This window comes from Perognathus longimembris, chromosome 1 (genome assembly GCF_023159225.1).
Source record: "Perognathus longimembris pacificus isolate PPM17 chromosome 1, ASM2315922v1, whole genome shotgun sequence".
NCBI lineage: Eukaryota > Metazoa > Chordata > Mammalia > Rodentia > Heteromyidae > Perognathus > Perognathus longimembris.
The window spans coordinates 131,171,963-131,190,518 of NC_063161.1; the positions used below are offsets into that span (position 1 = coordinate 131,171,963).

The 18,556-nt window shown below is 39.2% G+C and overlaps 1 protein-coding gene across 4 annotated transcripts in view; it reads right to left on the minus strand.

Moving 5' to 3' along the window:
- Positions 1 to 18,556, minus strand: part of Rnf38 (ring finger protein 38) — a 106,383-nt gene that overhangs the window by 66,584 nt on the left and 21,243 nt on the right. For all 4 annotated transcript variants that reach the window (XM_048333870.1, XM_048333818.1, XM_048333740.1 and 1 more), the window contains exon 2: positions 8,984 to 9,054. In XM_048333870.1, the coding sequence (XP_048189827.1) occupies positions 8,984 to 9,054 (71 nt within the window). The remainder of the gene's footprint in view (positions 1 to 8,983; positions 9,055 to 18,556) is intronic.

An 18,556-nucleotide genomic window follows, 5' to 3' on the forward strand; every position in this document is an offset into this window, starting at 1 on the left:
ATCTACCATATAAATAGACAACTTTGACACCACATCTTTTTTAGCCAATTAACTGTTTATCCTTACTCATTTTCAAAAGACTTCTTAAAATTCAAATTGAGTTTTCCATTTTTATTTTCTTCTTTTGATTTAAATTATAAACCTTACTGTGTTTCATAGGTTGAGTATCTCTAAACAATTATAAAACTTAGAAATCTAAAATGCTGAAGAAACTTTGTGACAAGCTCAAAAGTACAGAGTGCTAGAGTGCTAGATATGAGTGACAAAGTCAAGTGAGAGTGCCAGGTCCTAAGATCAAATCCTCAGCACTACCTCACTCTACACATAAAAAAGTTCAGAGCACTTCAGACTTCAGATTGCATTCAGTGAATAAATCTATGCACATAATCAAAAATCTGAAAATACTCTGAAACACTCTGACCCCAGTTATTTCAGGTAAGACATACTCAAAATTTATAATGAACTTCGGTCTTTTTCAAAGAAAACTATTCTATGGAGCTGGGAATGTGGGTTAGTGGTAGAGTGCTTACCTAGCATGTATGAAGCTATGCGTACCTCAGTACCACATAAACAGAAAAGGCCAGAAGTGGTGTTGTGTGGCTCAAGTGGTGGATTGCTAGCCTTGAGCAAAAAGACACTAAGGGACAGTGCCCAGGTCCTGAGTTCAAGCTCCAGGCACCCCCACACCAAAAACAAACAAAAACCCAATTCTATGGATCCTTCTTACTCTAGCTTCTTTTTGTTGTTGTTGTCATTGGGCTGTCCCTATCAGAGTCCCTGACTCTGTCCCGGAGCTTTTGTGCTCAAGGCTAGTGCTCTAGTGCTTTGAGCCATAGCCCCACTTCCAGTTTTGGGGTAGTTAATTGGAGATAAAAGAGTCTCAACAGACCTTCCTACTTGGGCTGGCTTAGAACCATGAACCTCAGATCTCAGCCTCCTAAGTAGCTAGAATCACAAGTGTGAGCCACCAGCACTTGGCTTCTGGCTTCTTTTTAAATGGATAACTACTGCTCAAATTTTTAAAAAATGACTTTCTATATTAGGCTAGTGGAACTTTCTCTATCAAGGACAATCAAAAGACTTCAATACATATGTCCCTAAGAACCCATTTATATAAACAGTTTTTGTATGTTTAATTTCTTGTTCCTTAACCAGTACTATTTGAGAATGTTTGAAAACCCAGTCTGTGATTACTATCAGAAATTTGTTATCTCCTCGATTAAAAATGATAGAAGCTGTGTGCTGGTGGCTCATACCTGTAATCCTAGCTACTCAGGAGGCTGAGGTTTGAGGACCGAGGTTTGAAGCCAACCCAGGCAAGAAAGTCTGTGAGACTCTTATTTCCAATAAAAACTCAGAAAAAGCCAGCAGTACCAAGATCAACTCAAAATGGATCAAGGACCTCAACATCAGACCTGAATCCTTGAAACTACTGAAGGACAGAGTAGGAAAGACACTAGAACTTATAGGCACAGGAAGGAACTTCCTGAATAGAGTCCCAGGGGTACAACAAATAGGGGAAAGACTCGACAAATGGGACTACTACAAATTAAAAAGTTTCTGCACATCTAAGGACATAGCCACCAAAATAGAAAGACAGCCAATGATATGGGAAAGGATATTTACCAGCATAGCAACAGACAAAGGCCTAATATCTGTCATTTACAGAGAACTCAAAAAACTAAGCCCCTCCAAGCCCAGTAAACCAATTAGGAAATGGGCAAAGGAGCTAAAGAGAGACTTCACAAGAGAAGAGATAAAATGGCAAAGAAACATATGAGGAAATGTTCAACATTCCTGGTAGTAAAGGAAATGCAAATAAAAACAACCCTGAGATACCACCTCACTCCAGTTAGAATGGCCTATACTCTGAACTCAGGCAACAACAAATGCTGGAGGGGGTGCAGGAAAAGAGGAACCCTTCTCCATTGTTGGTGGGAGTGCAAATTAGTACAACCACTTTGGAGAACAGTATGAAAGTTTCTCAAAAAGCTCAATATAGACCTACCCTATGACCCAGCCATACCACTCCTAGGCATCTATCCTAAACAGCAAAATCCAAGATATCAAAAAGGCATTTGTACTTCCATGTTTATCGCTGCACAATTCACAATAGCCAAAATATGGAAACAACCCAGATGCCCCTCCACAGACGAATGGATCCAAAAAATATGGTACTTATACACAATGGAATACTACATAGCGATTAGGAATGGTGAAATACTGTTATTCGCAGGGAAATGGTCAGAACTTGAACAAATAATGTTGAGTGAGACAAGCCTAGAACACAGAAAACAAAGGGGCATGATCTCCCTGATATATGACTGTTAACAAAGGGAGACGGAAGGACAGTAGAGACCAAGTCTGTGAATACTGTATATGTTCTTGATACATTGTATATTGCATATATGTCAACCTGACCTAGACAAGGGATAGAAAACCAGGTCGTAAGATACCACAAGAAATGTACACACTGCCCTACTATGTAACTGCACCCTCTTTGCACAACACCTTGTAAAAAAATTTATGTCCAATTAATAAAAAAAAAAAGAAAGAAAAAGCCAGCAGTGATGCTGTGGATCAAGTGGTAGAGTGCCAGCCTGCAGAAAAAGAATCCCAGGCCCTGAGTTCAAGCCCCAGGAATGGCATAAACAGAGAGAGAGAGAGAGAGAGACAGAGAGAGACAGAGAGAGAGAGAGACAGAGAGAGACAGAGAGAGAGAGAGAGAGAGAGAGAGAGAGAGAGAGAGAGAGAGAAGAGCCAGGTGCTGGTGGCTCATGCTAATAATCCTAATTACTCAGAAGGCTGACATCTGAGAATTGGATTCAAAGCCAGCCCCAGCAGGAAAGTTCATAAGACTGCTATCTCCGGGCTGGGAATATGGCCTAGTGGCAAGAGCGCTGGCCTCGTATACAGGAAGCCCTGGGTTCGATTCCCCAGCACCACATATACAGAAAATGGCCAGAAGTGGCACTGTGGCTCAAGTGGCAGAGTGCTATCCTTGAGCAAAAAGAAGCCAGGGACAGTGCTCAGGCCCTGAGTCCATGGCCCAGGACTGGCAAAAAACAAAACAAAAACAAAAAAAGACTGCTATCTCCAAATAACAATCAAAAACTACATATGAAGCTGTGGCCCAAGTGGTACAGCACTGGCCTTGAGCACAAAAGCTCAGGAACAGTGCTTAGGCCCCAAATTCAAGCCCCAGGACCAGCACAAGATAGATAGGCAGATAGATAAATAGATAGATAGGCGGGTGGACGGACAGATGGACGGACAGACAGACGGACAGATATAAAAATTGCAGACCTGCAATAAACTTTATATACCATTTAATCCAAAGTTAACAAATTTAGATTTCTTATATACCAACCTACAGATTGTAACTACCCCTGGAAAATCATGTTAAAGAGGGTTCTAAGACTGTTAGCAGGAAAGAATAGTGACCCATTAGTGTCTGAGATTGTCAATCAGCAGAAAAGAATAGTGACCCATTAATGTTATCTGCCAGGGACTTAAAGGGAGAAATAGAAGCCAGTATGCCACAAATTTATTATCCTGTTCTAGCCCAATAGCCACTACTGCATGCCACCTATTCTTGCCATACCCCCACCACACACATATACACATATACACACACACACACACAGGCAAACACTCTAAATGCAAAATAGAATTAGTTATCAGGAAGAAAAAAAAAGAATTCTGGCTTCTGGCCAATAGCCATAACCTTTCCATGAGAAGTCACATTTGGTCCACAGACCTTGTTTCCCAGTATGTTAAACAAGTAATAGCCTTTCTAAATAAGAAAAGGCCTTGAAAAGCAGAGACTCAAGTATAGTACTCATTCCAAATTATTACAACACTTAGAAGGCCAAGATTCGATTACATTATGTGTTTCTCATTGAAGTATAGATTACATCTAAAAAAAAAACCACTTCATAATTGTTCAATCAAAAAAAAGAGAACTCATTCCAAATACATAAGAAAATGAAAAAACGAAGATACTATTCTAAGATGGAAAGTGTGAATCAATTAATTTTTAACGAATTCACTAATTCTGATGTTTTGAATATAGAATCTAAGCATAGTAACAACTACCTTAAGTACCATTCATGGGCAAGAACTGATCATGAAAACACACACACACACACACACACACACACACACACACACACACACACACAATTCCCCTTTCCTTCCAGGATACAGATGCTGAGTTCCAACACCACTTATACTACTTGCTAGTATGTGGTGACATGGCAAATTATTTAATTAGTCTTACCAGTTTCTTCATGCTCTTTAGGCAAGCACTCTACTATTAAGCTACATTCCCAGCCCTTCCTTCATCTTCCTTAAATGTGGGAAGTAATAGTACCCACACTTAAGTAGGTAGGGGATTTAATGCTTAGAGAAGTGCATGGAACATAGAAATGAACTCAATAACATTACTCTAATATTCTTGTTATCATTCATAAACATGAGAGACTGTGACTATTATTCCTATTTAACAGATAAGAAATCCTAAAGTCATATGGTTTAGTACAAGGTACAGCTGAGATTTTTAACTTGGAAAACTTTGAAGTACATGTTCTTTCCGTGTTGCTTTCTGGGGTCACAAGTCAATGGGGTGTTTGACTGAGGCATATTTCCTGACTGATCTTCAGTGAGGTCTGACATAGATCTAAATTATCCACTTAGAGACTTTAAAATCAGGAGTAGTTGCATGTTTATAATTTCTGAGTACATATTTTATGTATACACATATTCTGTCCACCAAATATTGTTTGGGAAGATAAAAAATATTCCACAGAAATACAATTTTTAAACCCTGTTAACACCAAAATTCCAACTGCCATCTTCCCTACAGAGAGAAAGTAAAGATTTTACTGCATTTTGTTTATAATAAGTACTTAAAAAATAAAAACAAAAACAAATGAAAAGACCAGGATAAAAGGATCTATCTATGTAATCACATAAGACTTTTATAGTAATCAGTAGTAAAATTCCCACCTTCTGTGAAGGCACTCTGTAGGCATTACACAAGCTGCAAAGGCTCCTTTCCCCCCCCCAAGTCAAATGGACCACAAGAAGTTTTGTTGAGAAAAGACATCCAATATGAATTACCATTTATATGATATGTAAGCAGTACCAAGCTACCCTGAAGAAGTGTATAACTGAAGCTACAAATTAATTTATCTCACCTGAGGAAGTAATCTTCTTTTTTCAAATTGTTTAGTATTTTATCTCTTCCTCATGTAAGACCTATTCTCTATGTCTTGTTCTCACAGCGAAAATGTCTCTTTACTCAAGATGACATTGGCTTAGATAGGTGAAAGGAGCTATCATATTCACCCTTTCTGTATTATACATTTTTGTGTGTGTACCCTGGTCCTGGGTTGAACTCAGGGTCTGGGTGCTGTTCCTGAGCTTTTCTGCTCAAGGCTAACACTCTACCATTTTGAGTCATAGCTCCACTTTTGGCTTTTTGGTGGTTAACTATAGATTAGAGTCTCATATACTTTCCTGCTCTGGCTGGCTTCAAACTACAGCCCTCAGATCTCAGCACTGTAAATCACTAAGGATTACAGGTGGGAGCCACTGATGCCCAGCTTAAGTTTTTAGGTATTTCTATATGACCATCACATCTAAACCTATCTAAAAACATATAATTTTTCTTATAATGAAGCACAGATTTCTGACATGAAGCAGGGAAGGGATGTCATGGCAGAGTAGCCTATTTAGATAACAAATAGTCACAGTAACCATTCATGACTATTTGGGTAATAACAGTCATGAGTCAGAAGAACTAAGACCAAAAGGACCTAGGTAAGAAAGATAAACACTGCCCATCAACTAATCTCCAGGGCCTCCACAACTTGTTTCAGTCTCATAGTACTACTTGTCAACTGTGTGATCTTACACAAATTAATCTCTGTCTAAACTTCCTAATACACAAAACAGAAATAAGGCAGTCCCTATTTGAAAAGGTATTGTGATTACCTGTTTTAAAAGGTAAACTTTGCCCAATACTTCTCTAACTCTTCTCTACTTTATTGCTTTTTATAATACAAGCAGCCAGTTAGTAATAGCTTTAAAGTTACTGTCTGACCTCTCCCCTTGTGGAAAGCATGCTCCATAAGAGCAAACAGTTCGTCACACACTGGCAGCTCAAATCTGTAATCCTAGCTACTCAGGAGGCTGAAATCTGAGGATCGTAGTTCAAAGTCAGCCCAGGCAGAAAAGTTTGTGAGACTCTTATTTCCAATAAACCATCCAGAAAAGGCCAGAAGTGGTGCTGTAGCTCAGGTGGTAGAGTGCTCGCCTTAAGCACAAAAAGGCTCAGGGACTGCACTCGGGCCCTGAGTTCTAGCCCCAGAGGACTGGCAAAAAGAAGAAGAAGAAAAAAAGAGCAAATAACTCTGTTTTGTTCAATAAACGGTTCCCAATACCTGGAACAATTCTTAGCATAAAAGATACTCAAATATACAATAAATTAAAGTGTTTCTACTTGGAAATTATGTACTATGGCTCTTTAAATGAACACTTAAAAAAAGACCAAAAAAGAAAACCAAAGCAACTAAATGAACATTAGAAATATTAGGCAAGCCAGGCACAAGTGGCTCACATCTGTAATCCTATTCAGAAGACTGAGATCTGAGGATCATGGTTGGAAGCCAGCCAGAGCAGGAAAGTCTGTGAGACTCTTAGCTCCACTTAATCACAGAAAAAGCTGGAAGTGGCATGGTGGTTCAGGGACAGCGCCCAGGCCCAGAGTTCCCAGCCACAGGATCAGCACGAAAGAAATAAATCTCTCCTTGCTTATTTTCCTATATCCACCCAAGTCACACATGGATTAATTAAAAGTAAGAAAATTTAAGAATAATATAATTAATAATAGAGACTCTAAAATAAGAGACTATAAATAAGCCTACCCTCAGAGTGAAATTGGGTTAAACAAAGCTTACAAAGACAGTGTGACCAACAGACAAAACTAAGAAAGCCATTTGGAAAAATTCCAATTATCAACCAACGTTGTTGTTGTTGTTGTTGTTGTTGTTATTGTTGTTGTCAGTCATGGGGCTTAAACTCAGGGCCTGGGAGCTGTCCCTGAGCTCTTTTGCTCAAGGCTAGCACTCTACTGCTTTGAGCTACTGAGTCACTCTGGGGGTTTTTGAAAGCTTAATTGGAGATAAAGTCTCACAGGGATTTTTCTGCCCAGGTTGGCTTCAAACTATGATCGGCTAGGATTATAGGCATGAGTCACCAGCACCCAACTTTCAACCAACTTCTTTATCTAGCTAGCTGCAGCACAATAAAGAAAGGGTTTTTGTTGTTGTTTTTTGGTAGGTCATGGGACTTGAACTTAGCACCTGGGTGCTGACAGCTTCTAGTGATCTAAATACAGGGAAGCTGGAAATAAACTACTGGCTTCACCACCAAGCAGCAAAGTAATTCAAAGGTGGATGTACTATTTTTTCAAGAAGAAGGGGCAGAGGGAGGTCAGGGAGGCACATGTAAACAATGAACTAGCTTTTGATAGTCAGTAGACCCTCTAGAACATTCCCCACAGTAGCAGCTGGAGTGGCTTGAGGAACCTACATCTCCACTCACTTTTTGTTCTTCTTCTTGTTGTTGGTTGTGGGGCTGAAACTCAGGGTTTGGACACTGTCCGCTTTCTCTGAGCTCTTTCACTGTCCCTGGGTTCTTTTGCTAAAGCCTAGCACTCTACTACTTTGGGCCACAGCTCCACTTCTGTTTTTCTAATGGTTAATTGGAAATAAGAGTCTCACACACACTTTCCTGCCCAGGCTGTCTTTGAACTGTGGTCCTCAGATCTCAGTTTCCTGAGTAGCTAGGATTACAGGTGTGAGCCACCAGCGCGTGGCTGGGAAGAGGTTCTTGATCAAAAAAGAGAGATTAAAATTGCTTGAACTAGTCTGCATTGGGGATTACCAAAGTAACTAGTGATACATCTCAGCATAAATGACACAGAAAATAAGAGAAAACCCTCTGGAAATTGATGGTGGAAAAGACTAAATTTAAGGCAATCCACCAGCACCAGCCAGATGTGCCAAACATCCAGCACAAGGGTTGAACCATCAAGACTAAGGATGAATATTAGAAAGCCCTCAAGACCAAGTCTGTTTAGAGATAAAAAAGAATAGAACAGAGCCAGGGACTGACAGCTTAGGCCTATAATTCTAGCTATTCAGGAGACTAAGATCTGAGGATCATGCCTCCAAGTCAGCTCAGACAGGAAAGTCCATCAGACTTTTACTAACCAACAAGAAGCTGGAAGTGGAGCTGCAACGCAAGTGGTAGAGCACTAGCTTTGAGCAAAAAAAGCTCAGGGACAGCATCCAATCTTGAGTTTAAGTCCCAGGACCAGCACACCCCCTCCCCCCAAAAAAAGAACAGAAGCAAAATTCAACACAATGAAACAAAACCATTAATAGTTTAGACATAATTTAAAAAACAAAACAAAACTCAGATCTAAAGCAGGCTTTACCGTACCTCATTCTCTACCATCCATGAATCAAACAGGTTACATTCTCAATCCCCAAGATTAAATTTGGGTTTTGGAAACCATCAAAAATTTTGAAAAAGACAATGTATAAGAAGACTACAAAAGTGAACCAAATTGGATTGCCCAAAATATGACCCACTAGAAACAAATAAAAGTTGCAAAGATAACTACATTTGGAAAGCACTTGTCCATGTATGAAAATCTAGACTGTGTAAGACTAAAGGAAAAGAAATGGAAATAGGGAAATGGAGGACTAATTAAGAGTCCAGTCTAGTTTTTCCTGAGGGAATTATCCTCAAGTTTGGGGAACAGTCTAATAACCAACACACAAACTTATGAGGTCCTCTGCACCTGAATACTGCACCCAGCATCACACTCCTGGCTCTAGGTCCAGAGTTATGCAAGTGAATCCAGTAATATAAGGATGGCATGCATTTTCACCAACATGGACCTCACCTTGTCACTGTCATCATGACAAATGTGGTCGTGATGGATGGATTGGCACTGAAAAGAAGCACCAACACTACCTACAAGAAAAAAGGGGGAAAGGTTAATATGAAATAATTTCTTACATTTGAAATGCTTTACCAATTAAAATGTTTTTACATCCATTATTCCATTTAATCCTCAAGAATAATCTTAAAATATTTTGTTAGTATTAAGGTTCAAACTTAGGGCTTCACATTTGGCGAGTCAGGTGGCTCTTGCTTGAGCCAAGCCTCAAGCCTTTTCTACTCTGGTTATATTTGAGGTAGGGTCTTGTTTTATTTATTTATTGCCCAGGATAGCCTGGATACTGATCTTCCTGTTAATATTTCCCACTGTAGCTGAAATGACAAATGTGTGTCACCACATCCAGTGTTCTCTGTTAAGACGGAGTCTCAAACAAGTTTTGCCCAGGCTGGCCTTGAACCATAGTCCTCCCCATTAGCTAACATTATAGATGTGAGCACCTGGCAACAGAATGATTATTCATACTTTTAAACAAAAGAAAACAAAATAAACTGAAACACACAAAGCAGCAGTCAGTAAAATGGGAGATCTGAAACTAAAACCCTCATATTCAAACCATAACTATTTTCTACTAGATCAATTGATCTACTTTCACTTACCTCCAATTAACCAGCAAAAGGGTGAAAGTGGAGCTGTGGCTCAAGTGGTAGAGCACTAATCTTGAGGAAAAAAGCAGAGGGGCAGTGCCCAGGCCCTGCCTGAGTTCAAGCCCTAGGACGGGCAAAAGAAAAGAAAAAAAAAAGAAAAGAAGTATGGAAATAAACTCCAGAAAATGGAAACAAAGTTTTTTCTTTGTTGCTGTTTTTGTTTTCTTTTTTTTCTGTCTTGTTTGTTCATTTATCAGTCTTTAGGAGGATGGGGGGGGGCACAGAATTTGAAGAACAAAGAGTGACACAAATGCAGCAGAAACTATGTTAAAAATGAACTATAAAACTTGTGGGTGGGATGGGAGGGAAAAACTGGGAGACAGGGAGGGAAGGAATGTTCTCTTTAAATGATTTACGTAACTGTAACCCTGTGTACAACACCTTTATATTAACCTTTTTTTTTTTTTTTTTTTTTTTTGGCCAGTCCTGGGGCTTGGACTCAGGGCCGGAGCACTGTCCCTGGCTTCTTCTTGCTCAAGGCTAGCACTCTGCCACTTGAGCCACAGCGCCACTTCTGGCCATTTTCTGTATATGTGGTGCTGGGGAATCAAACCCAGGGCCTCATGTATACGAGGCAAGCACTCTTGCCACTAGGCCATATCCCCAGCCCCTATATTAACTATTTTTTAAAAAAGAAAAGGGGAAGAGAGAGGGAAGGAGGAAAGAAGGAAGGAAGGGAGGGAAGAAGGAAAAAAAAAGAGAGAAAACAATGAGACATTACTACTACTTAAGCCATACCTTCACTTCAGTTCTTTTGTTGGTTAACTGGAGACAGTCTACCAGACTTGTGTACCCTGGTTTGTTCCCAACTGAAATTCTCAGATCTCAGCCTCCTGAGTAGCTAGGATTATAGGCTTGAACCACCCCAGCCCCCAGAGCTTGGAAGTTTTCTCTTTTTGACTGTATTTTTCTAATTTCCTATGATGGACATGAAAAAAAGGGCCTAGCTTCCAAACCAACATTCCTAAAACACTGGACCTTATGAGACAAGCAACCTCAAGGAAGAAAACAGAGAATTCCAAAAGCACCCATGACTATGAGCTAAGGCTAATGACCATGACCTAAGGCTAATGATCCAGTTATATTTTTTCTCTACTTTAAGAACATCTTCCCCCACCCCTGCCACTCAAAATTATTTTGGGGTTAATTAGTATTCCACCAGGATATAACTATTAACAATAAAGAGATATTTTGACCCCATTAATTTTGTTATTAAGCTCTATTTCAAATTACTAATGAGGGCTGGGAATATGGCCTAGTGGCAAGAGTGCTTGCCTCATACACATGAAGCCTAGTTCAATTCTTCAGCACCACATGTATAGAAAGGGCCAGAAGTGGCACTGTGGCTCAAGTGGCAGAGCACTAGCCTTGAGCAAAAGGAAGCCAGGGACAGTGCTCAGGCCCCAGGACTGGCAAAAAAAAAAAAAAAAATTACTAATGACTATGGGCAATAGTATCTTTGGAGAAAGCCAGTTGAAACCAACTTGCCTTGTCCATTGAATTCTTCAGAACTACACTGACCTTTGCGACCCCTCCTCCACTTTCTCAACACACACAGATGTACTGACCTGAGTTGGCACTAGAATAGTACAGAATGGCTCAAGCTTATGAGCTTATGATGATGATCAAGGCTTAGACTAACTACTGTCAGTATATAGCAAAGTGGTTAACTTGGAATCATATGAGGGGCAAGACAGAAATCATATCTTAGACTGTGTCATTCTTGTTGTTTTTTTTTGTTTGTTTTTTTGTTTTGGCCAGTCCTGGGGCTTGGACTCAGGGCCTGAGCACTGTCCCTGGCTTCTTTTTTGCTCAAGGCTAGCCCTCTGCCACTTGAGTCACAGCGCCACTTCTAGCCATTTTCTGTATATGTGGTGCTGGGGAATCGAACCCAGGGCCTCATGTATACAAGACAAGCACTCTTGCCACTAGGCCATACCCCCAGCCCCAGACTGTGTCATTCTGACAAATCCAAAGGCAAAACAGGCAAAGTGAAATTAACCATATATTGCTATCACAACAGATTTGTAAGTTTCCTCAGGTTGATGCTGATATTTAGATAGAAGATTTATTTAATACACTCACTCTCTCTTTCTCTCTCACACACACACACCACATACATGTACGCACACACATCTGTTGGAATACTGGGGCAAGCTCTTGCACACAGTAGGTATTCCATAAATATATGTTTAATCAGTCTGAATTCTAATCCTCTTTTCTAAGGTAGTAACAACCCTTCCTAAATCAATGTTTTAAAAATGTAATTTAGGGCTGGGAATATGGCCTAGTAGCAAGAGTGCTTGCCTCCTACACATGAAGCTCTCGGTTCGATTCCCCAGCACCACATATATGGAAAATGGCCAGAAGGGGCACTGTGGCTCAGGTGGTAGAGTGCTAGCCTTGAGCGGGAAAAAGCCAGGGATGGTGCTCAGGCCCTGAGTCCAAGGCCCAGGACTGGCCAAAAAAAAAAAAAAAAGTAATTTAGTCTGCTAGTTACCATAATCCAAATAATAGATGCTAATCCATAATATAAGTGCTAAAATGCTCTTAAGTTAATCAATAATATCTTTAAAAAGGAATTATCCAGTTTCTTTTTTCTTAATTTTATAATAACAGTAACAAGTAGATTTTTAAAACTCCAGTCCCAGGATATGTATCTATACAAAATAACTGTCATTGAAATTACTGCCAAGAGAGCTACCACTTGAATCTCATTTTTTTGGTTCTCCCATCTACTATTCTTTCAGGGCTCTTTTCCATTCACTCTAGCAAAAATGGTACTTTTAAATGCTGATTTTATAGCAGGACATGAAAACTTCTCGAGTCTTATCCAAAATTTGGCCTGAAGGTTGCTAGATTCTGGCACATGACCTTTCTGGGTTTTAATTGTACCAGTTGCAGGCTAACTGCATGCAGAATTGCTACTGGAATACCCAGGTTTATAGTATGGCTGTAAAGAAATATGCTAAGAGAATTCCAAGTCTCAACAATCAACTAAGAAGTCCAGATTTCTAATCTGAAGATTCAAGTATCATCCAACTGGTAAAATTTACTTATCTCATGTTGTAAGCTTCCAGTAAATGAACTTAAAACAAGAGATTATACTGTTTAGAAGTTCTACTTAAAATTTATAGAACAAATTTTGACTTTATTATAGAATACATTACAAGACATTACTAATGTTAGGTAGGTGTTTAGTAATGTGAGCTAAAAGCCATTCTTGCTCTGTTGAATACACTATTACAATGAGATCTTGATGTCTCTAGCTATACAGAAAATTGTATCAGAATCTTGTTTTTTTTTTTTTTTTTTTTTTTTTTTGCCAGTCCTGGGCCTTGGACTCAGGGCCTGAGCACTGTCCCTGGCTTCTTCCCGCTCAAGGCTAGCACTCTGCCACTTGAGCCACAGCGCTGCTTCTGGCCATTTTCTGTATATGTGGTGCTGGGGAATCGAACCTAGGGCCTCGTGTATCCGAGGCAGGCACTCTTGCCGCTAGGCTATATCCCCAGCCCCTCTTGAGTTGTTTTAAACAATCCTGCTGAGATAAAATTTGCATACAATACTGTACAATTCATCTGTTTCGATATACAACTTAAGTTTTAAAACATATTCACAAAGTTGTGTAACTATCATCACTATTTCAGGACTTTACTTCATTTCCCTTTACCACAAGCCCTTAATTAACAATCACTAATCTAAATTCTGTATAGTTGCTTGTTTTTAAGATTTTATATAAATGGAATCATCAAATACATGTGTTTGTGACAAGCTTCTTTTACCTAGCATGTATGCTAGGTTCATGCACATAACTGCAATATAAATTCATTCTTAATTAGACAATATTCTAGTATATTTTGTTTGTCCATTCATTAGTAAAAAGATATTGGGTGGATTCACTTTGACAATATTATGAATGGTACTGGAACAATTATGAATGATGCTTTTTCACATTCATCTACAAGCTTCCCCATAGATGAGAGTTTGCTTTTATTTCTTTTGCTGGGTCAAATGGCACTTCTATTCAACCTTTGGAGAAACTGCAAAACTTTTCCAAAGTGACTGCATCATTTTACAACATACAAGGATAGGGCTACCTGTTTTTTTTTGTGTCATGTTTTTTGTTGTTGTTGTTGTTTTTGCTGCTGTTGTGTTTTAGTGGTACTGGAACTCATACTGAATTCAGGGCCTCACACTTGCTAACCAAGTGCTCTAACACTTGAGCCACTCTGTTAACCTTCTTTGTGTTGGGCATTTTCCTCTGTGCCAATACCAGGACTTGAACTTAGGGCCTCCAGTTCACCCAGCTTTCTTGCTCATAGATAGCATACTACCAAGCCTCTAGTCTGGCTTTTTGCTGGTTAATCGCAGATAGGCTCTCAAACACTTTTCTACCCAAGCTGACTCTGAAACACATTCCTCCAGACATTGAACTCCAGGGTAGCTATTTTTTTGGATAGGGTTTCACTTCATACACAGGCCAGCCATCCTCCCACTTGTGCTTCCCCACAACCCTGAGATGACAGACATAGATTACCACACCCAGCCATGGTGCTTCCTCCACAGTTTGAGATGACAGATGACAGTACTACCATACATACAGTCTCCCAAACTTTTTTTTGTTCCAGCTGGCCTCAAACCACAATCCCCCAATGTCTGTTTCCCAAATCACTAAGATTGCAGGCGTGGGCCACCCCACCCAGCTTTGGTTGTCTGTTTTGTTTGGTTAATTAGATTCAACTTCAAAATCAGACCTGAAGAGAGTTCAGGCACTTACAGGCTACGTGATTGGAGATAACTCACTAAAAAATCATAAAGCCTTTCTCATTGTATAATATGAATGATAGTATCACAGCTTATATGTACTTCTAGAGGACTTCTGAAAGTTAAGAAGATTAAATGTTCATAATAGTCAATGTATGTATGTGAAAATGAAACGAGGAAAATTGAGGGAATGGGTAGGTTGAGAAATGGGGGGAAATGATGAACAAGGTGACACAGATTAGGATGCACTGTTCTCATAAACTGACATTTTCAATCAAAACCTTTTATAAGACTACTTACAGATAATAAAATAGGCAGGCACTGGCAGCTCACTACTGAAATCCTAGGTACTCAGGAGACTGAGATCTTTGGATCATGATTAGCGGCTACCCTGGGCAGGAAATTCAGTGAGACTCTCATCTCCAATTAACTACGAAAAAGGCCAGAAGTGGAGCTGTGGCTCAATTGGTAGCATGCTAATCTTGAGCAAAAAAGTTCAGTGACAGCACCAGGTCCAGAGGTTAAGCCTCAGGATGGGCAAAAAAATAAATAAAAACAAAAAAAGGAAAACCACTATCAGTTAGCAGCTGTTTTTTTTGTTTCTCATTTTTTGTTGTTGTTTTAGTGGTACTGGGAATTCACAGCTTTGTGTCACCTGAAATGACAGCCTAAGGGAAGATGCACATATTGAGATTCTTTCTCTCTTCACTGTGAGACATTTCATTTAAAATGAAATGTGAGAGCCATTCCCACACAGTATAGCACTTAGGACATGAACTGGCTCATCACATACTCATTCTAGTTTTATCTAGTCTTTATCTTCTCTCCTTTTCCTTCTGCTGGCATTTTTACTTTTGCACAAGAAAGCCACCAGCTTTGTGATATAGTAAGTATTCTCATGTTGTTATATGTGGTCTTCTTGTCACAGAGCTTCTCAGTGGGTTAACCCTGGAAAAATGCTAACTGAACCCACATACTTCACACAGGACCCCTCAGCCTCCAAGTAAACTCTGGTAATGTTGCATTGACTTGTATCACACAGGTTAATTTCTGTTCTTGGAGTCTGAGGGAAAGATCTGATCCAAACACTGAGGCTCCTCCCGACAGTCTCTAGAAGATGAGGTCAATATGAAATCAATACAGCTGTTCATATGAAATGCTTCTTGGAATGAGAAGCATTAGGAAAACAATTGTTAATTTTCCTGTATTAACTAAAAATAAGTCTAAAAACTTTTAGTAAGTTTAAATACATCAAGTTAGATAAATTAAGCTCCTGTAATTAAGTATCACAGAAATTTTGACTCCAGAATCCCATCACTGAGTAGCCTAATTTTGACACTCTTTTGTGCTACCACAGACTTCCACATACATTTATCATATGCATCATGCTTACTTCTCTTTCTAAATCAAAAGCTGCTTGAGAGCAGAAGACAAGTTTTACCAGTGTGTACAGTTTGTACTTCTAACTGTAAAACTACAATATTTATTCACTGACTATGAATTTAGGAAACAAAATTCTTCTATCTGAGTAAATGACTACACATCTCAAGCCCTGGATGTGGAGGCAAATGCCTTTAGGTAATACATGACACAACAATGTTTGGTAATAAAAACCTGCTAACATAGATACTAGGCAGGATTAAGTTCTCAAAGAACTTAAATGAAATACAAGTTATTTAATGAAAATATAAAGTATCAGTTCTTTTATATAATCTGAACTCTGTTAGCTCTATTAGCATATTTGGTGTTTAAATTAAATATTGAGTAATAAAATATGAATAAATAAACAAAAAGAATGGCTAATTCAAACTACCTGCTTCCTCTCAAACCCAATAACCGTAGGGTCACCAACTAAGCCTTAGATTTTAACACTGGAAAACTGTATTAACTTTATTAAGAGATCGAAATTCCATTTAACTAAACTTTCTAACTAGGTTTTGTTTCACATTGTGTGTAACTAGCATAGATGATTGAATGCATCAATTTCTATCTATGGGTTCTTAATTAGAAACACTGAATAACAAAGCAAAAACTAAATTCAACGCAACAGCTCTGGATGCCAGTGCAGCCATTTATACTGAGCCTAAAACGAAGGTCCTCAGAGGCAGTTACCTACCCCAGCATAGAAAGAAAGCTAACACAGAGTAAGTACAAAACAGGTTTTATAGGGCCCAGGCCAGCATATTACCAAATCCATGCATTTACTATATTTATGTTCACTGTGATAAAACTATATCTAAGTATATTGTAAGTGAAATGCAAATTCAGGTGACTAAATATTACCAAAAACTTAACTAGTTTTCTTTAAAACTGAGTAACACACACACACCTAGCACTCTAACACTTGAGCCACACGTCCACGTCTGGCTTTTTGCTGCTTAACTAGAGATAGGGTCATAGATTTGTCTGTTTGAGCTAGCTCTAAGCATTTATTCTCAAACTGCAGCCTCTCAAGTAGCTAGGTGTAGCTATGAGCCACTGTTGCTGGGTTAAAACAGAATATTCTATTGATTTAATTTTCTATTTATCAGTGATTGACACTGAAAATAAATTATGAGGAAAAATAAAATGAGAAAAGGAAATAAAGCAGACTGAACAAATACTAGTGTTATCCTAAACACAAAGAGTGACCTATTTTCTTTTTGATAGATCTTTTCTATAAAGCAGTGGTATAGTACAAATAATGTAGCCCAACCACTGAATGACTAGCTAAATGGCATTGTTCAAGTAAATATAACTGTTAAGGTGACTCAGCATAGTGAAGTATGTTTGTACCCCCAGCACTTAGAAGGCAGAGGTAGGCAAATTACTAGTTCGAAAGCAACCTGAGTTACATAGTAAGACCTTATCTCAAAAAAAATTTTTTTAAGCAAAAAAGAATAAAAGGCTGAATGTTTACTAAAACTCCATGACATCTAGGACACTAAGCATATTTTCCTATAATTTGCTGTACTTCTGTACACATTTCTACCAAAGAACTCCAAAAAGTTCTGATCACTTCAGGTTGAGAGAGACACATGAAAGATAAATCAGTTAAAAAAGGAAAGGGGGGCGGGGGGAGTGACACAGTGGTTCACATCTGTAACAGCTACTCCAGAGACAGAGATCTAGGGGATTGCTGTTTGAAGCTGCTCCAGGCAAAAATTCAGTAACATCCCTATCTCAACAAACAAGCTGTATAAAGCCACACAGCTGTAACCCTAGCTACTTGGGAGGCAAAGTCAGAGTAGGCAAAGTGTCGCAAGACCCCATCTCAACAATCAAGCTGAGGATGCTGGTACACGAGCAAGATGTAGGTAGGAAGATAACTGTCTAAAGCTGGCCTATTCAAAAGGGCAAGACCGTATCTGATAAGTAAAGCCAAAAGAGTTGTGGACATAGCTCAAGTGGAAGAACATTTGCCCAATAAGTGTGAAGCCCTGCATTCAAACACCAGTATTGCCAAAACAAATAACAACCAATAACAACGACAACAAAAACCCATACACAACTGATACCTGAATCTCCTTTACAAATACTTATAACTCTGAATAATAATGACATCTTGGTAGAATTATCTTTTTCTATATCACCACTAATAAATGAAAAAATTAGCCGGGTTCTTGTGTTCCTAGCTACTCAGGAGGCTGGGATCTGAGGATCATGATTCAAAGCGAACCCAGAATAAAACTCGTATTTCCAATTAACTACCAAAAACCAGAAGTGGTACTGTGGCTCAAAGTGGTAAAGTGCTAGCCTTGAGCAAAAGAGCTCAGGGATAGGCTCAGGCCCTGAGTTCAAGCCCCCTGACTGACCCCCCCCCCAAAAAAAAAGGAAGAAAGAAATAATCATAAAGAGAATCTACAACAAACTGAAAGCACCCTAAAGAACAGAGATATTTTAAGAGCACAGAATAAAGTCAGGGGCTGGGGATGTGGCCTAGTGGTAGAGTGCTTGCCTAGCATATAAGAAGCCCTGGGTTTGATTCCTCAGTACCACATATACAGAAAAAGCCAGAGGTGGTGCTGTGGCACAAATGGTAGAGTGCTAGCCTTGAGCAAAAAGAAGCCAAGGAACGGGGCTGGGGATATGGTCTAGTGGCAAGATAGCTTGCCTCGTATACATG